At 40.5% G+C, this 20,453-nt stretch overlaps 2 protein-coding genes across 2 annotated transcripts in view; one reads left to right on the top strand and one right to left on the bottom strand.

Moving 5' to 3' along the window:
- Nucleotides 1-8,708, top strand: part of CRLF3 (cytokine receptor like factor 3) — a 43,473-nt gene extending 34,765 nt beyond the window's left edge. The window contains exons 7-8 of the mRNA XM_003996532.5: nucleotides 6,280-6,392; nucleotides 7,252-8,708. Coding sequence (XP_003996581.1) covers nucleotides 6,280-6,392; nucleotides 7,252-7,508 — 370 coding nt within the window. The 3' untranslated portion in view covers nucleotides 7,509-8,708. The remainder of the gene's footprint in view (nucleotides 1-6,279; nucleotides 6,393-7,251) is intronic.
- Nucleotides 8,709-17,307: 8,599 nt separating this feature from the next.
- SUZ12 (SUZ12 polycomb repressive complex 2 subunit) overlaps nucleotides 17,308-20,453 on the bottom strand; it is a 49,563-nt gene continuing 46,417 nt past the window's right edge. Inside the window, exon 16 of the mRNA XM_023244425.2 lies at nucleotides 17,308-17,579. Coding sequence (XP_023100193.1) covers nucleotides 17,516-17,579 — 64 coding nt within the window. The 3' untranslated portion in view covers nucleotides 17,308-17,515. The remainder of the gene's footprint in view (nucleotides 17,580-20,453) is intronic.

The following is a 20,453-nucleotide window of genomic DNA, read 5'->3' as shown; positions in this document are numbered from 1 at the left end:
TATGGGGAATTACAGTGATAGATTTTTGAACATTGAACCAGCTTTACATTCCCCAGAGAAACTCCACTGAGTCATGTGCTATTCTTTAGCACTAAATTTGATTTTTAATATCTTTTTTTTTTTAATATAGGGGATTTTTATGTCTCTTCATGAGAGAGATATTTGTCTTTTTTGCTTACGATGTCCTTGGTTTTGGTTTTAGCTAACCTCACAAAGTGAGATGGGGAAGTGTTTCTTCCTCTTTTGTGTCCAGAACTGTTTGTGTAGAATTGGTATTATTTCTTCCTTAAGTGTTTGGTAGAGTTCACCAGTTAACCATCCTAGAATTTTCTTTGTTGGAAGATTTCCAATTTCTATAATAAAGGACTATTCAAGTTATCAGTTTTGTTTTGAGACAGGATAAAAGCTGTTTTAGGATTTGTATGGTAAGGAACGTATTTCTATTTCAAATATATTTCAAAAATCCTTCTTTGCCATGACTTGATAAGGCATCCCTTCTTTCTCTTACTCCTGACGTGTCAAGCTGTGCCATGACCCTCTTTGTCCACACACGGCTCATTCTCTCTTCTTGGGCCAGTCTTCCTGTTAGCGACACACAGACTAACTGGCTATGTTCTGGAAGCACTTGCAGGCCTCCCGGCAGTGTGTGAGGTACTCATGTCGCTGCAGACCTGGCTGTTTTTATTCCATCTGCAGTTGCTAGGCCAAAACAAAAACTTTATTTTATTTCTTCTGTTTATCATAAAGCTGGGTATTTTTCATATATTTCTTAGCGACGCAACTGAATTTTTGGATTTTTGTCCAAGCATTCACTGTGAAGAAAAAAGTTTGAGGTTGTATAATAAAAAGAGTGTCACTTAAACGCAATCAAAGTTAGCCAAAGTGCAAAATAATAGGGATAATAGATTGGCTTTCTTGTTGCCATCGAAATTGCTCCTCTTTGTGGCCCTGTTCTTTCTCAGAATATTTTGCCTAGGACTTTCTACTACTTTCGTCTATGCAGTGGATGCATTTCTAGTGGCTTTGTGCTCGCACCCACGAACCGTGAGATCGTGACCTGAGCTGAAATCAAGAGTCGGACGCTTAACCGACCAAGCCACCCATTTGCCCTGTAGTTTTCTTTCTTATATAGTTTCTTACAAAACTTGTTATGTGAAAAAACACCTACAGTAGTTTTTTTAGGATATAATGTCCTCCCTACTTGTCTTGTAATTTAAAAATTCAGTTATTTTAAACTTTCGTTCTATTTCTTAGTGAACTATGAAAATAATTCTGTGTTTCAGGCATATTGGCTATTTATTTTCCTGGTTCATTCCATTTTCAGAGCAACTTTTGTAAACTTTTTATGCTGTGCTGGTCTTATTTATTACGTGCTGTTTTGGTAAGATGCTTTTAGGAATTACTTTGTGATTTATTCAAATTAGGAGGGTTTTTTTCTTCCTAGGATTTCTTTTCTCTCACTGCGTTGAGGACCTTTTCTGTATTACTATCTTTAATTAATTTCAAGACATTTTAATTGAATTCTTGGTTTAAAATGTTTAATAACTAAAAAAATGTATACTTGCAACAAGTTGGCCAGACACAAGGTTAAAAGCATAGTCCTCCAGGGGAGCCCGGGTGGCTCAGTCAGTTAAGCGTCCGACTCCTGATTTCAGCTCAGGTCATGATCTCACACTTTGTGAGATTGAGCCCCACATTGGGCTCTGCACTGACAGTGTGGAGCCTGCTTAGTATTCTCTCTCTCTCTCCCTCTTTCTCTGCCCCTCCTCTGCTCAAGCTCTCTAAGCAAACAAACATTAAAAAAAAAAGCGTAGCCTCACTTTAGGTACCAGCTGCAAGTTTAGGGGTCTCCAAGGCCTCCCCTCACTTCTAACTACATGGAAAACTACAAATCCCAGGGTTCCCACGACCACCCTCAAATTCTGTAATTTGCTAGGATGACTCACAGAACTTAGGAAAGCACTACACTATGATGAGAGTTTTGTTACAGCAAAAGGATACAAATGCGAATCCACCAAAGGGAGAGACCCATAGTGCAAGGTCTGAGGGGTTCCAAACATGAAGCTTCCATTGTTCTGTGGGATACCTGGCCCTCTAGCATGACAGTACTCAAACTTTCTAGTTTTCCTTCTGCCATTAATTTCTAGTTTCATTCTGTTGTGGTCAGAAAATGTATGTAGTGTGATTTTAGTATTCTTAAATTTGTCGTGACTTGTTGACCTAACATGATGATTCCAGGAGAATGTTCCACATGTGTTTGTGGAGAACATGTATTCATTCTACTTCTCTTGGGTAAAATGCTCTGTATATGTCTATTACATTCTTTTGGTTTACAGTGTTCAAATCCTCTGTTCCTTATTGATTTTCTGTCCTGTTTTCTTAAAAATGGGATATTGAAATCTCCTACTATTATTGTGTAACTTTTTCTCTTCAGTTCTCTCATTGTTCATTTTCTATATTTGATCTGATGTTGGGTGCACATATGTTTACAATTGTTATCTCTTCCTGGTAAGTTGACCCTTTTTAATTATATAATGTCTTTCTTTGCCTCTTTTGTTATTTTGTGACATAAAGTCTATTTTGTCTGATAGAAGTATGGCCATCTCTGCTGTCTTTTGCTTACCATTTGTATGGAGTATCTGGATCTTTTATATTCATCAGCCACTCCAATCTTTCCAGTGGGAGAGTTTAATCCATTTAGATTTTTTAAATTTTATTTTAGAGAGAGAGCACGCGATGGAGGGATAGAGGGAGAGAGAAAGAGAGAATCGTAATCAGGCTCTATGCTTAGCGTGATGTGGGGCTCGATCCCATGATCCTGGGATCATTACTTGAGCCGAAATCAAGAGTCAGCTGTTCAACTGACTGAGCCACCCAGGTGCTCCAATCCATTTATGTTTAAAGTGATTATTGATAGAGAAGGACTTATTATTGCCATTTTGTCATTGCTTTCTGTCTTGTAGCTTTGTGTTTCTCTTCTTCTCTTGCTGCCATCCTTTGTGTTTTATTGTTTTGTTTTGTGTTTTTGTTTGTTTTTTGTAGTGACATGCTTTGATTCCTTTTTTATTTTCTTCAGTGTGTCTTCTGAAAGTATTGTCTTTGTGGTTAGCATGGGGCTTACATAAAACAGCTTATAGTTATAACAATCTTTCAAGCTGATAACAACTCCCACACTGTACGTCATTGATGTCATAAATACATCTTTTCATATTGTATATCCATTAACATCTTTTAGCTATATTTTTTATCTTTTGCCTTTTAACTTCTACACCAGAATTAAAAGTGATTTATCCACCACCATTACAGTATTATGGTGTTCTATGTTTATATATTTACCTTTACCAGGGAGCTTTATACTTTCACGTACTTTCATGTTGCTATTTACAGTCTTTTCATTTCAACGTGAAGGATTCCTTCTAGCATTTCTTGTAAGGCAGGTCTGCTGTGGATGACCTCCCTCAGCTTTTGTAGGGATGCCTATTTCTTCCTCATTTTTCTAAAGGACAGTTTTGAGATATTGTATTCTTGGTTGGCAGAATTTTTTTTCCTTTAAGCACTTTGAGTGTATCACCTCACTCCTTTCTTGCCTGCAAGGTTTCGACTTAGAAATCCACTGATAGTCTTATGTAAGCTTCCTTGTACATGATGAGTCACTTTTAAACGCTGTGTCTTTGACTTTGGACAGTTTGTAATGTGTTTCAGCGTGCTCTCTTGGGTTCATCCTAGTTGGTCTCCGGTAGGCTGCTTCTTCCCAAAACTTCGTATCTGGGAAGTGTTTAGCCATTGTTTCCTTAAATGAACATTCTGCCCCTTTCTCTTCTCCTGTAAGTCTCTTAGACTTTCTTCATGCTTTTTTTCCCTGTGATTGGATAATTTCAAGAGACCTGTATTTTGATGTTTTTTTTCTTCTGCTTGATTGTGTGATATTGCACTCCTCTTGTGAAGTTTTCAGGTCTTACTGTATTCTTCAGCTCCAAAATACCTGTTTGGTTCTTTTTTATATTTTTCATCTCTTTGTTGGTATTCTCATTTTGTTCGTGTCTTATTTTCTTGGGCTTGTAGAGCATCTTTATGATGGTTGTTTTGAATTATTTGGATATTTTCGAGACCTATTTTGTTTTTTTGTTTGGGTCTTTTTTCCCAGCTTCTTTATATGTCCTATAATGTTGTGTTGGGATCTGTACACATGAGAAAACAGCCACCTCTGACAGTTTTTATGATCTGGTTTTGTATAGGAGGTGACCCTCGCACGTGAACCCAGCTAGAGATTCTGGGGGCCTCAGAAACCTTTTTTTGGGAGAACGTGACTTTCCTGGGCTGAGTGTTGCGGGTCTTTCCGGAGCTCATAGTCTCTTGCTCCCTCTGGTGCCTGTTGGTGCCACGGCTGTTCTCTGATGTGACAGCAGCAAGCCGCCTGCCTCTTTCTTGTACTCAGTGACCGCCAGGTATCCAGAGCCTGCCAGCTCCCCAGTAGTGCCCACATCAAGTGAGACAGATACCATTGCCTTGAGCAGCCCTATGAAAAGTTGGCGCAGAAGCACATTCGCCTCTTCTCCCTTCCTCGCGAGGGAGAGAAGCCTGAAGTTATGAACCTTCTTCCAGTCACACCACTCACATTTCTTTGCTCTTTGCAGCATTTGGGAAGCCATACTATGCTCACTCTGTCAGTTCTCCAAATGAGGCATCACAGAAATTAGTCCTTCAGGCAACCTTCCAAAGAGTTAGAATGCTGGATTATGGGGCGCCTGGGTGGCTCAGTTGTTTAAGCATCAGATTTCAGCTCAGGTCATGATCTTGTGGTTCGTGGGTTCGAGCCCCGCGTCGGGCTCTGTGCTGACAGCCCGGAACCTGGAGCCTGCTTCAGATTCTGTGCCTCCCTCTCTCTCCTCCTCTCCTGCTCATGTTCAGTCTCTCTCTCCCTCAAAAATAAACATTCAAAAAAAAAAAAAAATAGAATGCTGGATTAATGCTTCACTCCCCTCCCTCTCTCTCTCTCTCTCTCTCTCTCTCTCTCTCTCTCTCTCTCTCTCTCTCCTTCCCTCTCCCCCCCACCCCCCCCCCCCCCAAAGAAAAAGTCAGAAGCCAGGTGTTCTTACCAGGCACTGAGCTGTGGTAGCTTGGAAGAGGGACTGACTTGGGAAAGTGAAATGTCTCTTGTTACCCATTGCAGTGTAGCTGTTTTCAGTGTTGTGCTCCCCTGGGGGTACTGTCACTTCTTAACTGGATTCTGGAGCGCTCAGAAAGGTGTTTCTGAGTATCATTGTGAAAGCCATGTTTCTGTGGTAGAGTAAGGACTGGGACTCCCAATTCTGCTGTAACGGTGACGTCACTGTCCTCTTTAAGACTGCCGCCAGTTCACAAGTGCAGTGACTTCAGAAACCTGGCTACGTATTTATCTTGATCTTGCATATTTGCCACTTTGCAACATAAGACATTTTGAGGCTCTGCTGACTAGAAATCATCACCTCTTCCCATGGTAAAGCTACATCTTGTTCCTTGCTAATTTTTCTTTTTCTGTCCTTGCAAAGTCTGGCTTTCTGGAACAGAGGGAAAGATGCATCTGGTGGTAGAGATATAGGTTGACTTTATATTTAAGTTTCCTATTTCTGGAGGGCATGATGATGTATTTTGAGACTAAAACACAAAAAGAAATGCTTCAACTTTCCACACATGAAGTCCTCCAAGCAAAGTATGTTCGTAACTATATTACCCATTTGATAAAGACTAGAGTGTCTATTTTTTAAAGGCTTTAAAAACTTGACAAACAGTAATCAAACCATTGCTTACACTCTCACGTTCAAGGTTTAGGTGATGGCAGTAACAGTCACATTTATTATAATGGCAAGTATGACATGACAGGCTTTCTAGAATATATATCCAGAGCCAGAACATAAAATGGAAATGCGTCGTCACAGCTGCAAGTAGTTAACGTACACCCTGCGATTAGAATGCCTGAGTTGCCGTCATGGGCCCAGCACTCAGCCAGGCGATCAGGGTCAGGGTATTTAGCCTCTTTTTACTCCTGTTTCTTCTCACGTATAAAATGGGTATGGTAATAATGAGGTACTACCTACCTCATGGCTTGTTACGTGAATCGAATGAGGTGATTGGCAGATAGATACAGAATGTTTAGAATAGTGCCTGGAATTTAGGAAGTGCTGAATCATTGTTAGCTATTACTAAGAGCAATTATGATGACATTGTTCTTTTTAACCTTAGTAACTGTTACAGATCATATTTAAGAAAAAAAAAATTAATGACTTTCTCCCTCATTTACAGAGTTGAGACTGTGGGCCAACCAGACAGAAGAGACAGTATAGGAGTGTGTGCAGAAAAACAGAATGGCTATGACTCTCTGCAGCGTGACCAAGCAGTGTGCATTAGTACAAATGGTAAGAGATACACAACTGCTCTCCTCTTTGAAATACATGAATTACTGTGGTAACATCTGAACCTATTCCAACATCACGCATTTGTAGCAGGACACGAGAAAGTTCAAGTCTTTATGACATACCTATATGGCTACTACGTACCAGGCATTATTCTGTTCCCTTTATAAATAGTAAATTATTTAATCCTTTTAACAACTTGTTGAAGTGGGGAGTCGTAGTATACCCATTTTATAGATGATGAAAACTGAGCCACAGAGAGGTTAAGTGACCAGCTTAAACTCCCTTAGCTTAGAGGTGACTGTGGGATCTGCACCAGGGAGTCTACCTCTGGATTCTGTGTATATAGGGCATCTAAACTCAACACAGATCGATGAACCGAAGAGAGCGTTGACTTAATTTGTTTTATCTCCATAGGGTTCTTTGGCCCCTTACTCTACCGTAATCACACTTTTAAAATCCCCTCTGAAGATGTGTTACTATTTCCTGGTATGGGTCAAGCAGTAGGTAGAAAAAGACTCTTTATTTCACGTGCAACAACAGTCTTTCTGTTTCACAGGATGTAATCTTGTAATGGAGTCAAGTTTCTTTTGATCCCATCCACATTGGAAACTCAGTCTCTGTTCTAAAAGAGTAGCACCCTCGACCAGAACTCTGAAATGTGATTAAAGCTTTAATTTTTTCTCCTGCCTTGGGGATGGCAGTTAATTAACATTGAGATGCATTGTCTTTGACCAGTTGGCGTTCCAGAATGTTTTCTTGATGTGAGTTAGGAAATTAGCTGTGTTATCAGTAATCTAGAATCCATTTCATTTCTTCATTATTGCTCACATGTAAATGACTCTTTACCTTAACGTTTTAGGTGCAGTTTTTGTAAATGGAAAAGAAATGACTAATCAGTTGCCAGCAGTTACTTCTGGGTCCACTGTCACATTTGACATTGAAGCTGTGACTCTGGGATCCACCAATAATAACGAAGGAGGAAACTTCAAGCTTCGAGTAACTATTAGTTCGAATAACAGAGAAGTGGTTTTTGATTGGCTACTGGATCAATCTTGTGGTTCTCTTTATTTTGGATGCTCATTTTTCTATCCTGGATGGAAAGTGTTGGTGTTCTAGATTTTTGGATGATTGGCTTTGGTTTGCAGGGTTTTAAATGTAGCTGTCCTCAGCTCAGTTTAGTTGAAATTGGTTAAAAAAATTGTTAGATTCATCTCTCAGTTAAGCCATTGAAAATGGAAATTGTTTACTGGATTTATTTGGAACATTTTAGCAAGAAAAGATTTGACTATTGTGGACAAAACCGTAGTGCAGTCAGTTTTACTTTTAGCGTAGTGTTAATTGGAATATCAACATCACGATAAAAATCAAATTGTCTTTTAAAGTATGAGGAGATACAGAAAGCCCTGTACCCTTCTACTGTACTTCTTTAAAAGCTGGTTATTAGAACAGAAAAACCTAGTGTAACATTATTTTATTAAACCTCTATCTTTTAAGGATCCAAGGCCATGCAAGACTTTAGGATAAAACAACAGGACTAGACCAGCCAGAGGCCAGAGTTCTGTAATATGCCTTCACTTGTGTGCTCTCCACGTGAGTGTTGAGTATGCTCTCCATATTCACGTATCTGTAAGCAGTATTGAATTTTATCTCCTGTTCAGTGATCTTGAAGTCCCAAAAGTGTGATAGGCTTTGTGTTTTTTTAAATTACTGAGCACATGTCTACAATAGGCAAGTACTTGCTTTTTTCTTTCCATGCAGTTCGATTCATGATAGTTTGGAGGATTTTTACAGGGTAAAACTACGAAGTAGTACGTACAGCAGTGGCCATTCACACGTATGTCATGTGCACATGTGCATGTCCAGCCTCAGTGATGTATGTGTTACTCCTGATAGGGTATGAGCTACAGTCCAGTTTAATATCAGTTTTATAAATGGTCTGTTAGTGGACCAAACAAATATAGGCTAAATACTTGACCTATTTTTTGGAAAACTTCAATTTGTTTAAAATATTTATTTGAAGGACTTAGTGTGTAAAATGATTAGCTTAACTTGCTATACCAGCCTACAGATTTTTTTTAATGTGAATTTTTTTCCTTCATTTTTAACAGTAGAAATGTGGAAACGCAAGTTTGATATTTTTGTAAGATAATTTATTTGGGGATTCACATTCCCTGTTGGACAATCATGACCTTTTTCCCTTGCCTTTTTATATACAAGTAAGTCGCTTTCACCTGTTTAGTGACCATTAAGAAGATGTGCTAGAGTGTAGATGTCTCGTCCAGCTGTCTGAACCAAAATAAAAACCTCAAAGTTAAATGTGTGTATTTTTTTCTTCTGTGAGATGTGATGAATCCAATTTTAATCTTTACTTTTAAGTAGAGGGAGGAAAGGATTTCTTGTGTCTCCAGTCATTTTAATGCAAATATCATTGTAACTTGTTGTCAGGTTACTTAGGCTTTATCTTCTGTGTATCTGATACTGAGCATCGTGCCTGACATATAACGTGTGTCTAGTAAAAGTTGGATTGAATGAATATGGATGGGTTATTTTCTCCAGAATGTTTTCATCTCATTTCCTTCATTTGTCAGTTCCTTATTGAACCTCATTATTTCTTATTCTCTGCAGGAGGGTGACATCTTACATTTATATCCTTAGAATCTGCCCTTTCACAAAAATGACTAAAACCTGACTTAATTCTAGATAGGAGTGGATTGCAAAATTTCAGCTCTGAAGCTACTTTAAATACTGCGGGGTTTTTTTGTTTTGTTTTTTTAAGATTTTATTTTTGGGGATGCCTGGGTGGCTCAGTCAAGCTAAGTGTCTGACTCTTAGTTTCAGCTCGGGTCATGATCTCCTGGTTTGTGAGTTCGAGCCCCACGTTGGGCTTTGTGCTGATGGTGTGGAGCCTGCCTCGGATTCTCTCTCTCTCTCTCTCTCTCTCTCTCTCTCTCTCTCTCTCTCTCTCTCTCTCTTTCTCTCTCTCTCTCTCCCCCTCTCCCTAGACCCCCCTCAAAATAAATAAACTTTGAAGAATAATAAAAAGAGTTTTTAAAAAAAGGTTTTAAGTAATCTCTATACCCATTGTGGGGCTCGCACCAGGAGTCTCACATCAGGAGTCTCATACTCCACTGTGACAGAGCCAGCCAGGTGCCTCTGCTTTTTTTTTTGCCCCCTTGAACTGTGAACATAAGATTTTGTTAAAAGCCAACTCATTCTGTTTAAACAGATAAAGGAGCCCAGTATTCCAAATCTATTTGTATGCTTGGAGGGATGAGAGAGTTTGGGTGATGATAATTAAAACGATAATAAGAATTGATCTTTATTGAGCCCCTACTACGTGCCAGGCACAATGCTGAATTTTCAGAATACATTTATTATCTCATTTAATCCACATGATATATACTGTACTGTTATTACTGTTATTCTACTTTAGAGACAATAGAACTTAGGCACAAGAGATGTGAACTAATTTGTCTAAGGTCAAGACTAGTAACTAGCCTAGTCAGGATCCTAGCCCAGACCCGATTAGGTCTGGAGCCCCTACTCATAACCGTTGTGCTCCTGGGAAGAGTGGACACTACGGGGAAAGCCTCAGGTGTAGATAAGAATCAGCCATGGGATCAATGATAGCAGTTGTTGGAGTAGCACGTTATCTTTATATGTTCTAGATGCTGGTGGTTTGTTGGATTTATGGTCTGCAAATACCTGGTCTCTGGCTGGTCTTTGCATCCTTATACCAGGGTCTTTTCCAGAATAAAAGTTTCTACTGTTGATGAAATTGAATTTATTAATCTTTCCTTTTATGATTGTGCTTTTGCTCTCCAGTCTGTGAACTCTGCCTAGCCCTGGACCCCAAAGAGTTTTTCCGTGTTTTTTCCTGAAAGTTTTAGAGCTTAACCTATTACATTTATGTTTGTGATCCATTTTGATTTTTTATAAGGTTAAGTTTCACTTAGGAACATATCTGTTCATACGGCTGATCCGTTGCTCCAGTGTCGTTTGTAGCAAAGGCTGTCTTTCCTCCATTGAACTGCTGTTGTCCCTTTGTCCAAAATCAGTTGGACATATTTGTGTGAGCCTGTTTCTAGGCTCTTTGTTCCACTGATCTGTGGCTCTGTCCCTCTGTCAATACCACACAGTGTGATTACTGTAGCTATATAAGGTTTTAAAATTGGGTAGGCTGACTTCTCTTTTATTCATCTTTTAAAAAGTTGTTTTAGGGGCGCCTGGGTGGCGCAGTCGGTTAAGCGTCCGACTTCAGCCAGGTCACGATCTCGCGGTCCGGGAGTTCGAGCCCCGCGTCAGGCTCTGGGCTGATGGCTCAGAGCCTGGAGCCTGTTTCCAATTCTGTGTCTCCCTCTCTCTCTGCCCCTCCCCCGTTCATGCTCTGTCTCTCTCTGTCCCCAAAAAAATAAATAAACATTGAAAAAAAAAATTAAAAAAAAGTTGTTTTAATGGGGCGCCTGGCTGGCTCGGTTGGTAGAGCATCCTACTCTTGATCTCGGAGTTGTGAGTTCGAGCCCCACGTTGGGTGTAGAGATTACTTAAAAAAGAAAAAAGGTGAAAGAGAAGTTTTAGGTATTCCAGTTTCTTTGCCTTCCCATGTAGATTTTAGAATATGTTGTTTATATCTACAAAAAATCCTGCTGAGATTTCTATAGGCATTGTGTTAAACCTATCAATTTGGGAAGAGTTGACATCCTTGCTATGTTGATTCTTCCAATCCATGAATACGGTATGTTTCTCCATCCATTTAGGTTTTTGATTTCTTTTACCTGCATTTTGTAGTTTCCAGCATACAAGCTAAGTTTTGTTACATTGACACCTAAGTGTTTTGTTTTGTTTTATTTTAGTGATTGTAAATGGTATTGTATTTTTAATTTTGGTTTTCACATGTTCATTCCTAATATATAGAATATGTCTTTGTAGTTTATCTTGTATCCTGCAAAATTGCTGAACTCAGTTTTTTTCCTCCTTCAAGATTTCCTCTTCAGCCCATGGACTTCCTAGAAATGTGTTATTTAGTTTCTGAGTGTTGGGAGATCTTCCTGCCATCTTTCTGTTACTGACTTCTAGTTTGATTATACTGTGTTTGAAGAACAGTGTATATGATTTCCATTATTTCATATCTGTTGACTTATATCCCAGCATATGGTATATGCAGTTTTGGTATATGTTCTTTGGGCACTTAAAAAGACTGCGTATCTTCCTCTTAATGAGTAGAATGTTTTGATCTTGTAGAGTTCTATATATATCTTTCCTGATTTTCTGTCTTGTTGCTCTATCAGTTCTTGAGAAGGGGTTGTTGTAATAATGGGTTTGTCTGTTTCTTCTCTTATTCAATCAGTTTTTGACTCACATCTTTTGTAACTCTTTTGTCTTATGAATACACACTTAGGATTGCCGTATCTTTTTGGTGGACTGACCATTTTTTCGTAATGTCCCTCTCTGATAATTTTCTTTCCTTCGGAGTCTACTTTATCTATATGAATCCAGCCTCTCTTGCCTTCCTCTGATTAATGTTCACTTGATATATATTTTCTGTCCTGTGCTTTCAACTTTTCCATATTAATATATTTGGAGTCAGTTTCCCATAGCATATAGCTGAGCCACAGTTTTTTGTCGTTAATTTACTCCGTCAGTCTCTGAGTTGCGTTTGGTCTATATAGACCATTTATATTTAATTGTTATTATTGATTTGTCAGGATTTAAGTTTGCCACTTTTCTTTTTTGTTTTCTGTTCTCTCTGGTTTTCTGTTTTCTGCATTCTTGTGGGTTGCTTGAACATACTTTGGAATTCCATTTTGACTTATCTATAGTGTTTTTGAGTGTCTCATTCTGTAGCTTCTTTAGTAATTGTTCTAGATATTAAAAATACACGTTTATAACATACACAATTGATATACACAGTATATATACATTAATATATGTATAGCATATACATTACATATATATGTTGTGTATGTGTGTTTCTACAGATATACATATGTAGGTATACCTACATTAATACGGTAATGGTTTTTTTCATAAAAGCATAAATCCTCTTTGGATTTCTTTGCATTAGTGAAAACGCACTGAGGTAGGTCTTCTTGTAAAGTGACGTGGCGTAATGTGAACTTTTAGAAAGCAGGGGATATTGTTCACTTTATGCCATTTCAGCTTACAACAAGTTTTTGTTTTTGTTTTTTTTAAGCTTATTTATTTTGAGAGAGAACCAGTGGGAGAGGGGCAGAGAGAGAGGGGCACAGAAGATCCCAAGCAGGCTCTGCGCCGACAGCAGTGAGCCCAATGTGGGGCTCAAACTCATGAACCGGGGAGATCATGACCTGAGCTGAAGTCGGAAGCTTAACCGACTGAGCCACCCAGGTACCCCGCTTATGAAATAGCCATGCTCCACTTTTGGATACGGGGGATATAAAACTTCCCAGTCTGTTGGTGTCATTGTTTTATCCATTCAAGTGAAATAATCTTTACATGTCTTTATCCTCCCCCATGTACAGTAATTATCTTTCTTAAATATTTTCTCTATAAACATTTAGAACATAGACAATGTTGACCTAACAAAAAATGTTTCAGAAAACTCAAGAGAAGTGTCTGTTGTTATTTATCTGTATTTCTGTTTACTGTTTTATTTTCCTTCATGATGTTCCAAGTTCCATTACCATTTCCCTTCTGTTCCAAGAACCTACTTTCGGCATTCTTCTAGAAGTATAATTATGATGTGTCTGTGCCTGGGATTCTTTGGGGTTATCTTGTTTGGGTTCCTCAGCTTCTTGAATTGTTAGGTTTATATCTCTTGCCAAATTTGGAAAGTTGTCAGCCATTATTTCAAGTACTTTTTTCAGCCCTGCCCTTTTTCCTTTTCTTCTAGGACTCCAGTGACACAAACTTTACATCTTTCATATATCCCCACTGACTCTTGAGGTTTTGTTTGGTTGTTTGAAGCTGGCTTTCTCTGTGCTGTTCATTTTAGGCAATTCCTCTTATTGTACTTCCAGTCCACTGATCTGTCCTCTATCACATTCATTCTACTTTTGGGCCCCTACTGAGCTCTTTGTTATATATTTTGGTTATTGTATTTTTCAGCTCTAAAGCATCCATTTGGGTCATAGTCATATCTTCTGTTTCCGTGCAGATTTTTTTATATTCTTTGCTGAGGCTGTTCATTTTCTCATCTGGCTCAAGTGTGTTCATAATTGCTTGTTGAAACATTTTAATCATGGCTCTGGTGATGTCTAGTTGTACGTGTCAGTTCTTCTGGGTGAAGGGATGTTCGGATGGCTAATTAAAACATTATTCTGGGTGTTCTGTGAGGGTGTTTCTGGAAAAGATTGACATTTGAATTGATGGACTTGAGTAAAGCAGGTGGCTGTCCCCAATGTGTTGGGCCCCATCCAATCTGTTGATGGCTTAAATAGAACAAAAGGCAGAGGAAAGTAGAATTCGCTCTCTGCCTGTTGAGCTAGGACATGGATCTCCTGCCCTCAGTGCTTCTGGCTCTAGGGCCTTCCTATCTGGACTGGAATCTACACCACTGGCTCTCAGGCCTACGAACTACATCACCGGCTTCCCTGGGTTCCCAGCTTGCAGGCAGCAGATTTTGGGACTTCTCAGCTTCTCTAATCGTGCACTGGTTCTGTGTTTTTTGGAGAACTCTAATACAGTGCTTTTTAATCTTTGTCAGATAATTCAAATAGCTTTGTCAGCCTGGGGTTGGCATCTGTTGTCTTTCTTTTGAGATCTTTCTGGTTCTTGATGCAACGTGATTTTCTATTGAAATGTGGGCATTTTGTATTATGTTATGAGACTTTGGATCTCTTTCAGCTGGTCTCTTGATACCACTCCAGCGGGAGAAGTTGGGGCAGGCGGTGGGGGTGGTGGGCACTGCCTCATTACTGCCACGTGGAGATAGAAGATTAGCTTCCCCTTGGCCTCTGTTGACAGCCAGGAGGAGACCAGACCCCTGTTACTGGTCGCATGGGCATGGGGGGTTCCTTCTGTGACCCCCGCTGACACTGCAGCAGGGGTGGCCTCGTTCCCCTCAGCAGTGGTGGAAGTCCTGACTCTTCAGTAGGCTTCTTCTAAGACTGCGTATCAGAGAGGGGGAGAGGGATCTTGGTGGTGGGTGTGGAGGTCCAGGCTCCTCTCTCACCGTGGGAGGTGGCTTCCTTGCTGCCCAGTGGGGTGAAAGTTTTGCCTCCCTATTTGGTCTTCTCTGACACCATCTTGGCAGAGGTGTTGGGGTATCTCATTACAGCCTCATGAATGTGGAAGTCTAGACTACCCCGGGCCTTTGCCAACATGGGCAGGATAAGGAAACAGTCTTTTCTGTAGTTATTTTTGTTAATCTTAGGGCTTCCATAACAAATTTCTACAGTCTCAGTGGCTTAAACAGACAGGAATTTATTCTCACAGTTTTGGAGGACCCAAGTCTGAAATCACGGTTTTGGCAAGACTGTGCTCCCTCCAAAGGGTCTACAGGGGACCGTTCTTTACCTCTGCCAGGTTCTGGTGGCTTCAGATACTCCTTCACTTGCCCCTGCATAACTCCAATCTCGGAGTCTGACCCTGTCTTCTCGCGGCCACCCTTCTGTTTCTTACAAGGACACTTGTCTTGGCTTTAGGACCCATCCAGATAATCCACGATGATCTTATCTCAAGATCCTTAACTTATGTATATCTACAGAGATTATTTTTCCAAATGAGGCCACCATCACAAGTTCCAAGATGTGGGCATATTGTTTTATGGGCCACTATTCAACCCTGTACGGTAGCGTTTGCCTGGAAGAAAGCTGTGGTTGGCTAAAGGCTGTCTTACAAGGCTGCCCCTTTTGTGGTCCTTTGGCTAGAGAGAGCAGGCTTTTTTGTTGGGGCTTTTTTTGTCTTTCTTTGTTGGCATTTCCTGGTTGCTGGCTTCTTCAGCCCCAGCTCTGGGATACACGAGACAAGAAAATCCAAGGAACTCACCACTGTGTTGATCCTTGGGTTCTGAGATTCCAAGCCAGTTGACCGGATCTTCAGAGTCTTCTTAGGTGGCTTTTTTTTTTTCACATTTTTTTCCAGAACTTTTAGTTGTGTTTACCAGGAGGAATAGGAAAGACATGATACTCCGTTTTCTTGGAGAAGCATAAATTCTGAAGCTATGTGATAGATTTAATGTCAAAACATAAAAATAGAACAGTAAATAGAAAAGGTAAATGCAGCTCTTAGGAGGGATTTCCCTGTAGAGGGGTAAAAGCAAGCACCTGAGGGCCTCTGTTATTACATGAAGGATTAGTCCAAGGTCAAGAAGTGAAATGTATTAAATTATTGGTAACAGCAAGCTCTTGTGACGACTGTTACTGACAGAAACACACTCATGTGGGTGTCTCCCAACCTGGCTCAGGCAGCCACATGCATGTAGAGCTCCACGCCGGAATGTGGACTTTGCTCAGCTCGCATCCAGTGCCGCCCTTTCTGTTCCCCACATTCCAGGTCTTCTTCCTTGGATTCTTCCATTATTTTAGTGAAGCGTTTCCTCCACTTCCTGGGAATCATTACCCAGGAGGCAAGATTTTGGGGAAAGAGATGTGGAAATTCCTTCCTTTTTCCTCCACTTGAGTGGTGGTGACTGGTTAAGAATTCTAGATCGGAGATCATTTCCCCTGAGAACTTGAAGGCATCGCTCTTTCTAGCTTCTAGTATTGAGAAGTCTCGGTGCTTTGCTGCTGCCTGTTCATTTGTATGTTGTATGTTTATTTTCTGTCTGGAAAACTTTATTCCTGGTCTTCCCAAGTTGGTGTAACAGTCAGCTGCGTAACCCATTTCACTGGCCTTGTGGGTATTTAAGTTGGTAATAACCTGCTTTGAACTCACTAGATTGTAAGTTCCTTGAGGTTTTGTATCTACTGTAGCAGACGTTCTCAGTCCTGACTGCATACTAAAATTTCCTGGAGAACTTCTAAAAATAACAAAAATTCTGATGTAATCCGTATCAGTGGAGATCAGGCTTTTTGTTGTTGTTGTGTGTGTGTGTGTTTTAAGAAACAGAATGGTTCTATTTGGAAGGCAGATTTGGGAGCAACTACTCCAAAGTAACCAAAAGTCAGTCTCCACAGTAATTCTGTTGCAAATCTAAATGTAGTCTACTAAAAAGACTATCCTTTATTCTGAAATAATCCCTCCTGTTCTTTATGTACTGACCTTTTATAAAGTGAAAGTGCCAGTGGACGTCAGTCAGGTTTGATTGTTCTGTTTGCAAATCGTCTAACCAGACAAAACAAAAAGTCAGCAATGTGAAAAATGTGTATTACTCGTCTGTGAAATACACAACTGTGGGATCTCCTTGACACGCTACATTGCCTGATATCTGGGCATCTGAGAAATACTTTTTTTCTTTTTTTTAAGGTTTATTTATTTTTGAGACAGAGACAGAGCATGAACAGGGGAGGGGCAGAGAGAGAGGGAGACACAGACTCTGAAATGGGCTCCAGGCTCTGAGCTGTCAGCACAGAGCCCGACGCGGGGCTCGAACTCACAGACCGTGGGATCATGACCTGAGCCGAAGTGGGCTGCTTAACCAACTGAGCCACCCAGGCACCCCTGAGAAATACTTTTAAATGAAGACCTAGTACTTTTCTTCTTAAAAGACAAAAGCTGTATTTGCTAAAATAAAACTAATCTCTCATAAAAGCTTTTAATCTCGAGGCACCTGGGTGACTCAGTTGGTTAAGCCTCTGACTCTTGGTTTCCACCCAGGTCATGATCTCGCAGCTCATGGGGTCGAGTCCCACATCAGGCTCCACGCTCAGCATAGATTCTTTCTCCCTCTCTGCCTCTCTCTGCCCCACCCCTGCTCATGGTTTCTCTGTCTCTCAAAATAAGTATTTTTTTAAAAATGGGAAAAGATAAATACAATAGTCCAGTATCAACCCTGTTTTCTAGAACCAGCTTTATAAAGTGATTCATCCCATGTGACATTTAAGTAACAATCTTAGGCTTGTCTAAGAATGTACTTAGTGAGTTTTTAGCCTTTTATAAAAATCAACCTTACCCTCATAGGAAGCAGTACATAGGAACCCAAGATACTCCAGGAATTGGATCATAGACTATATCCTGAGAACAACAGAGTGCATGGTGTGTATTTAACTTCTGCCATGTCCTGGTACTCCACTTGGTTGGAGGGGAGACTGCATACATGAGGTAAGACTGGAAAGATAAATAAAGTCAGGTCAGGAAGAGTATGAATTTCATTCTGACAACAACCAGGAACCATTAACGAGATCTCTCCTTTAATATGGTACTTGGTGTAATTAACAGAACCTCGCATATTTCCACCTTTCTAGGAGCGGCATACTATTTATATTTAATAAAATGGAATTTTAATTTTTTTTTTTTAAGTTTAGAGCATGAGTGGGGGCAGGGGGAGAGAGAGAGAGAGAATGAATATGAATGAATCCCAAGCAGGTTCCATGCTGAGCTCGATCCCATGACCCTGAGATCACGACCTGGGGGCCAAAGTCAAGAGTTGGACACAACCGACTGAGCCAACCAGGTGCCCCCAAATTGAATTTTTAGAAACTATTTTTGACAATGACTATTTTTACTTCATAGAAATTTACTGTGCTCAGAGCTCTGTGCTACACACTTACCCATTTTGCCTTTTTCCTAGTGAGAATACCATCCTTCTTCAATTACCTTTTCTATTGTCTGGACTTAATTTTTTAAAGATTTTTTAAATATAAGAACTATAGGAAGGGGCACCTGGGTGGCTTAGTCGGTTGAGCAGCCGACGTTGGCTCTGGTCATGATCTCACGGTTCCAGAGTTCCAGCCTCACGTCAGGCTCTGTGCTGACAGCTTGGAGCCTGGAGACTGCTTGGGATTCTGTGTCTCCCTCTCTCTCTCTGTTCCTCCCCTGCTCGCACTCTGTCTCTCTCTCGAAAATAAAGATTAAAAAAAACTGGAGGACACCTGGGTAGCTCAGTCAGTTAAGCGTCCAACTCTTGATTTCAGCTTAGGTCATGATCTCAGGGTCATGGGATCAAGCCCTGTGTCAGGCCCTGCGCTGACAGTGTGGAGTCTGATTGGGATTCTCTATCTTCCTGTCTCTGCTCCCCAAACCCCAAATAAATAAAACATTTAAAAAAACATATAAGAACTTGGGGCTCCTTCGTGGCTATGTCAGTTAAGCAGCTGACTTTGGCTTAGGCCATCTCATGGTTTGTGAGTTTGAGCCCCATGTCGGGCTCTGTACTGACAGCTCAGAGTCTGGAGCCTGCTTCAGATTCTGTGTCTCCCTCTCTCTCTGCCCTTACCCCACTGGCGCGCTGTTTCTCTCAAAAATAAACATGAACTATAAAAAATACATAGTAAATTGAGATGTTTCAAAAATGGCAATGTGAAAAGACTCATCTGTTCTCTACTCCAGCTATCTTCCCCCAAAGCAGCTATTTCTATGTATTCTTCAGACATATTCTATAACCAAATGGGGTATATTCGTTTTTCAATTAAATTTGAAGCATGCTAGAAACTGTTCTGTACCCTTTATCGTTGCAAAAAACCTTGATCCTTTTTCATTGCTGCATAGTATTCCACATATGGAGTGTATCATTTAACTGGTTCCCTGGTGACTTCTGTCTAACGTGTTTTCAACAGTGGTAGCAATTTGTCATTTTACACATGTTCTAGTTTATCTGTAGGATAACTACCTAAAGATGGAATTGTTAGGGCAAAACAAAATGCATGATTTTAATAGAACATACCAGATTGCTCTCTAGACTCGTACCAACTTATTTTCCCACTGGAAATGTCTTGAGTGCTTGGTGATGTGCCGGTAGTGACTTTCTAATGACTGTATTAGCAAAACTTCCTCCTTTAGCAAGCTGAGTCCATCTGTGTTCTTGCTCTTATTCTTTCTCTTTCTGGTAACTTTTATCTTTGGCTTCTGTCTCGTCTTAGTCTGCATTCATGCTTAAGCCGCCCATCCATTCTCCCCCAAATTCTTTGCCTGTCTTGGTAGAGCCCCATTTTCCACACACTCTTCATAAGCCTAACTCCTTTCCCATGCATTCAACGCATCAACACTGTTTCCGAGCACTTCACTCCCTTCAAGTGGCTCTTACTCCTTCTCTACACTACAGGACTACTGCTTCCTTTCTGCAGTACTCTTCTTCACCTCATCACTCCTTCATCCCACAACACCGCTGAACGAGGGCTTCTCAGGACGGGCTGTTGCATATCTCACCTGGGCTATTACAGTAGCATCCTAGTGATTGATTCTTCCTGTGCAGAGCCTCTTCCCTCCCAGATTCTTACCGCCACGGCTCACCAAAAACACAGGTTGGTTTGTGTCCTATCTGTGCGGTAATCTCCAAATACTCCTACTGGCTGAAATCCAAACCCATAGCATGGCTTATAAAGCCCTGAGCTTGTGTCACCAAATATCTGAGCACCAACTAAAACCGTGAGGCAGTACTAAGGCCAGTGAGATGGGCCTTGCAACGTAATGAAAGGCGAAGCAACTGCTTAGAAGATACTACATACAGTAAGCTTTGGAAGCACAGGGGCACTCAGCTCAAAGAAGACACAGCAACCTGCATATGGGCCACAGGCTATTACCAATCAAGAGCAGCCGAACTGTCAACTCTTCTGTAAAGCTTCCCCTATCTGTCCAGAGTTAACTTCAACAACTAACCTCACAGAATGTAGTATATAACTTTATTATACGGCGTATCCTTTTAAAGTTTATTTTTTTGAGAGACAGCAAGCGGGGGAGGGGCAGAGAAAGAGCGAGAGAGAGAATCCCAGGCAGCCTCTGCACTGTGAATGCCAAGCCCCAAGCAGGGCTTGATCTCACAAAGCACGAGATCATGACCTGGGCCGAAACCAAGAGTCGGACACTTAGCTGAGTCACCCAGGCACCCCTCATTTTACTTTATAATTCTCATTTGTACCCCCTCTACGAGCTTTTTGAAGGCCAAGATAAATTCTTTTTCATTAAAAAGAAAGAAAAAACCACAGAGATGGATAAGCTATTAGGTTAACATTGCCATTGAACTGTAAAAATATTTTTAGACTATTA

This window comes from Felis catus, chromosome E1, assembly GCF_018350175.1.
Source record: "Felis catus isolate Fca126 chromosome E1, F.catus_Fca126_mat1.0, whole genome shotgun sequence".
Taxonomy (NCBI): domain Eukaryota; kingdom Metazoa; phylum Chordata; class Mammalia; order Carnivora; family Felidae; genus Felis; species Felis catus.
Note: the sequence above shows the minus strand (reverse complement) of the source record. Positions and strands in the feature narration are given on the sequence as shown.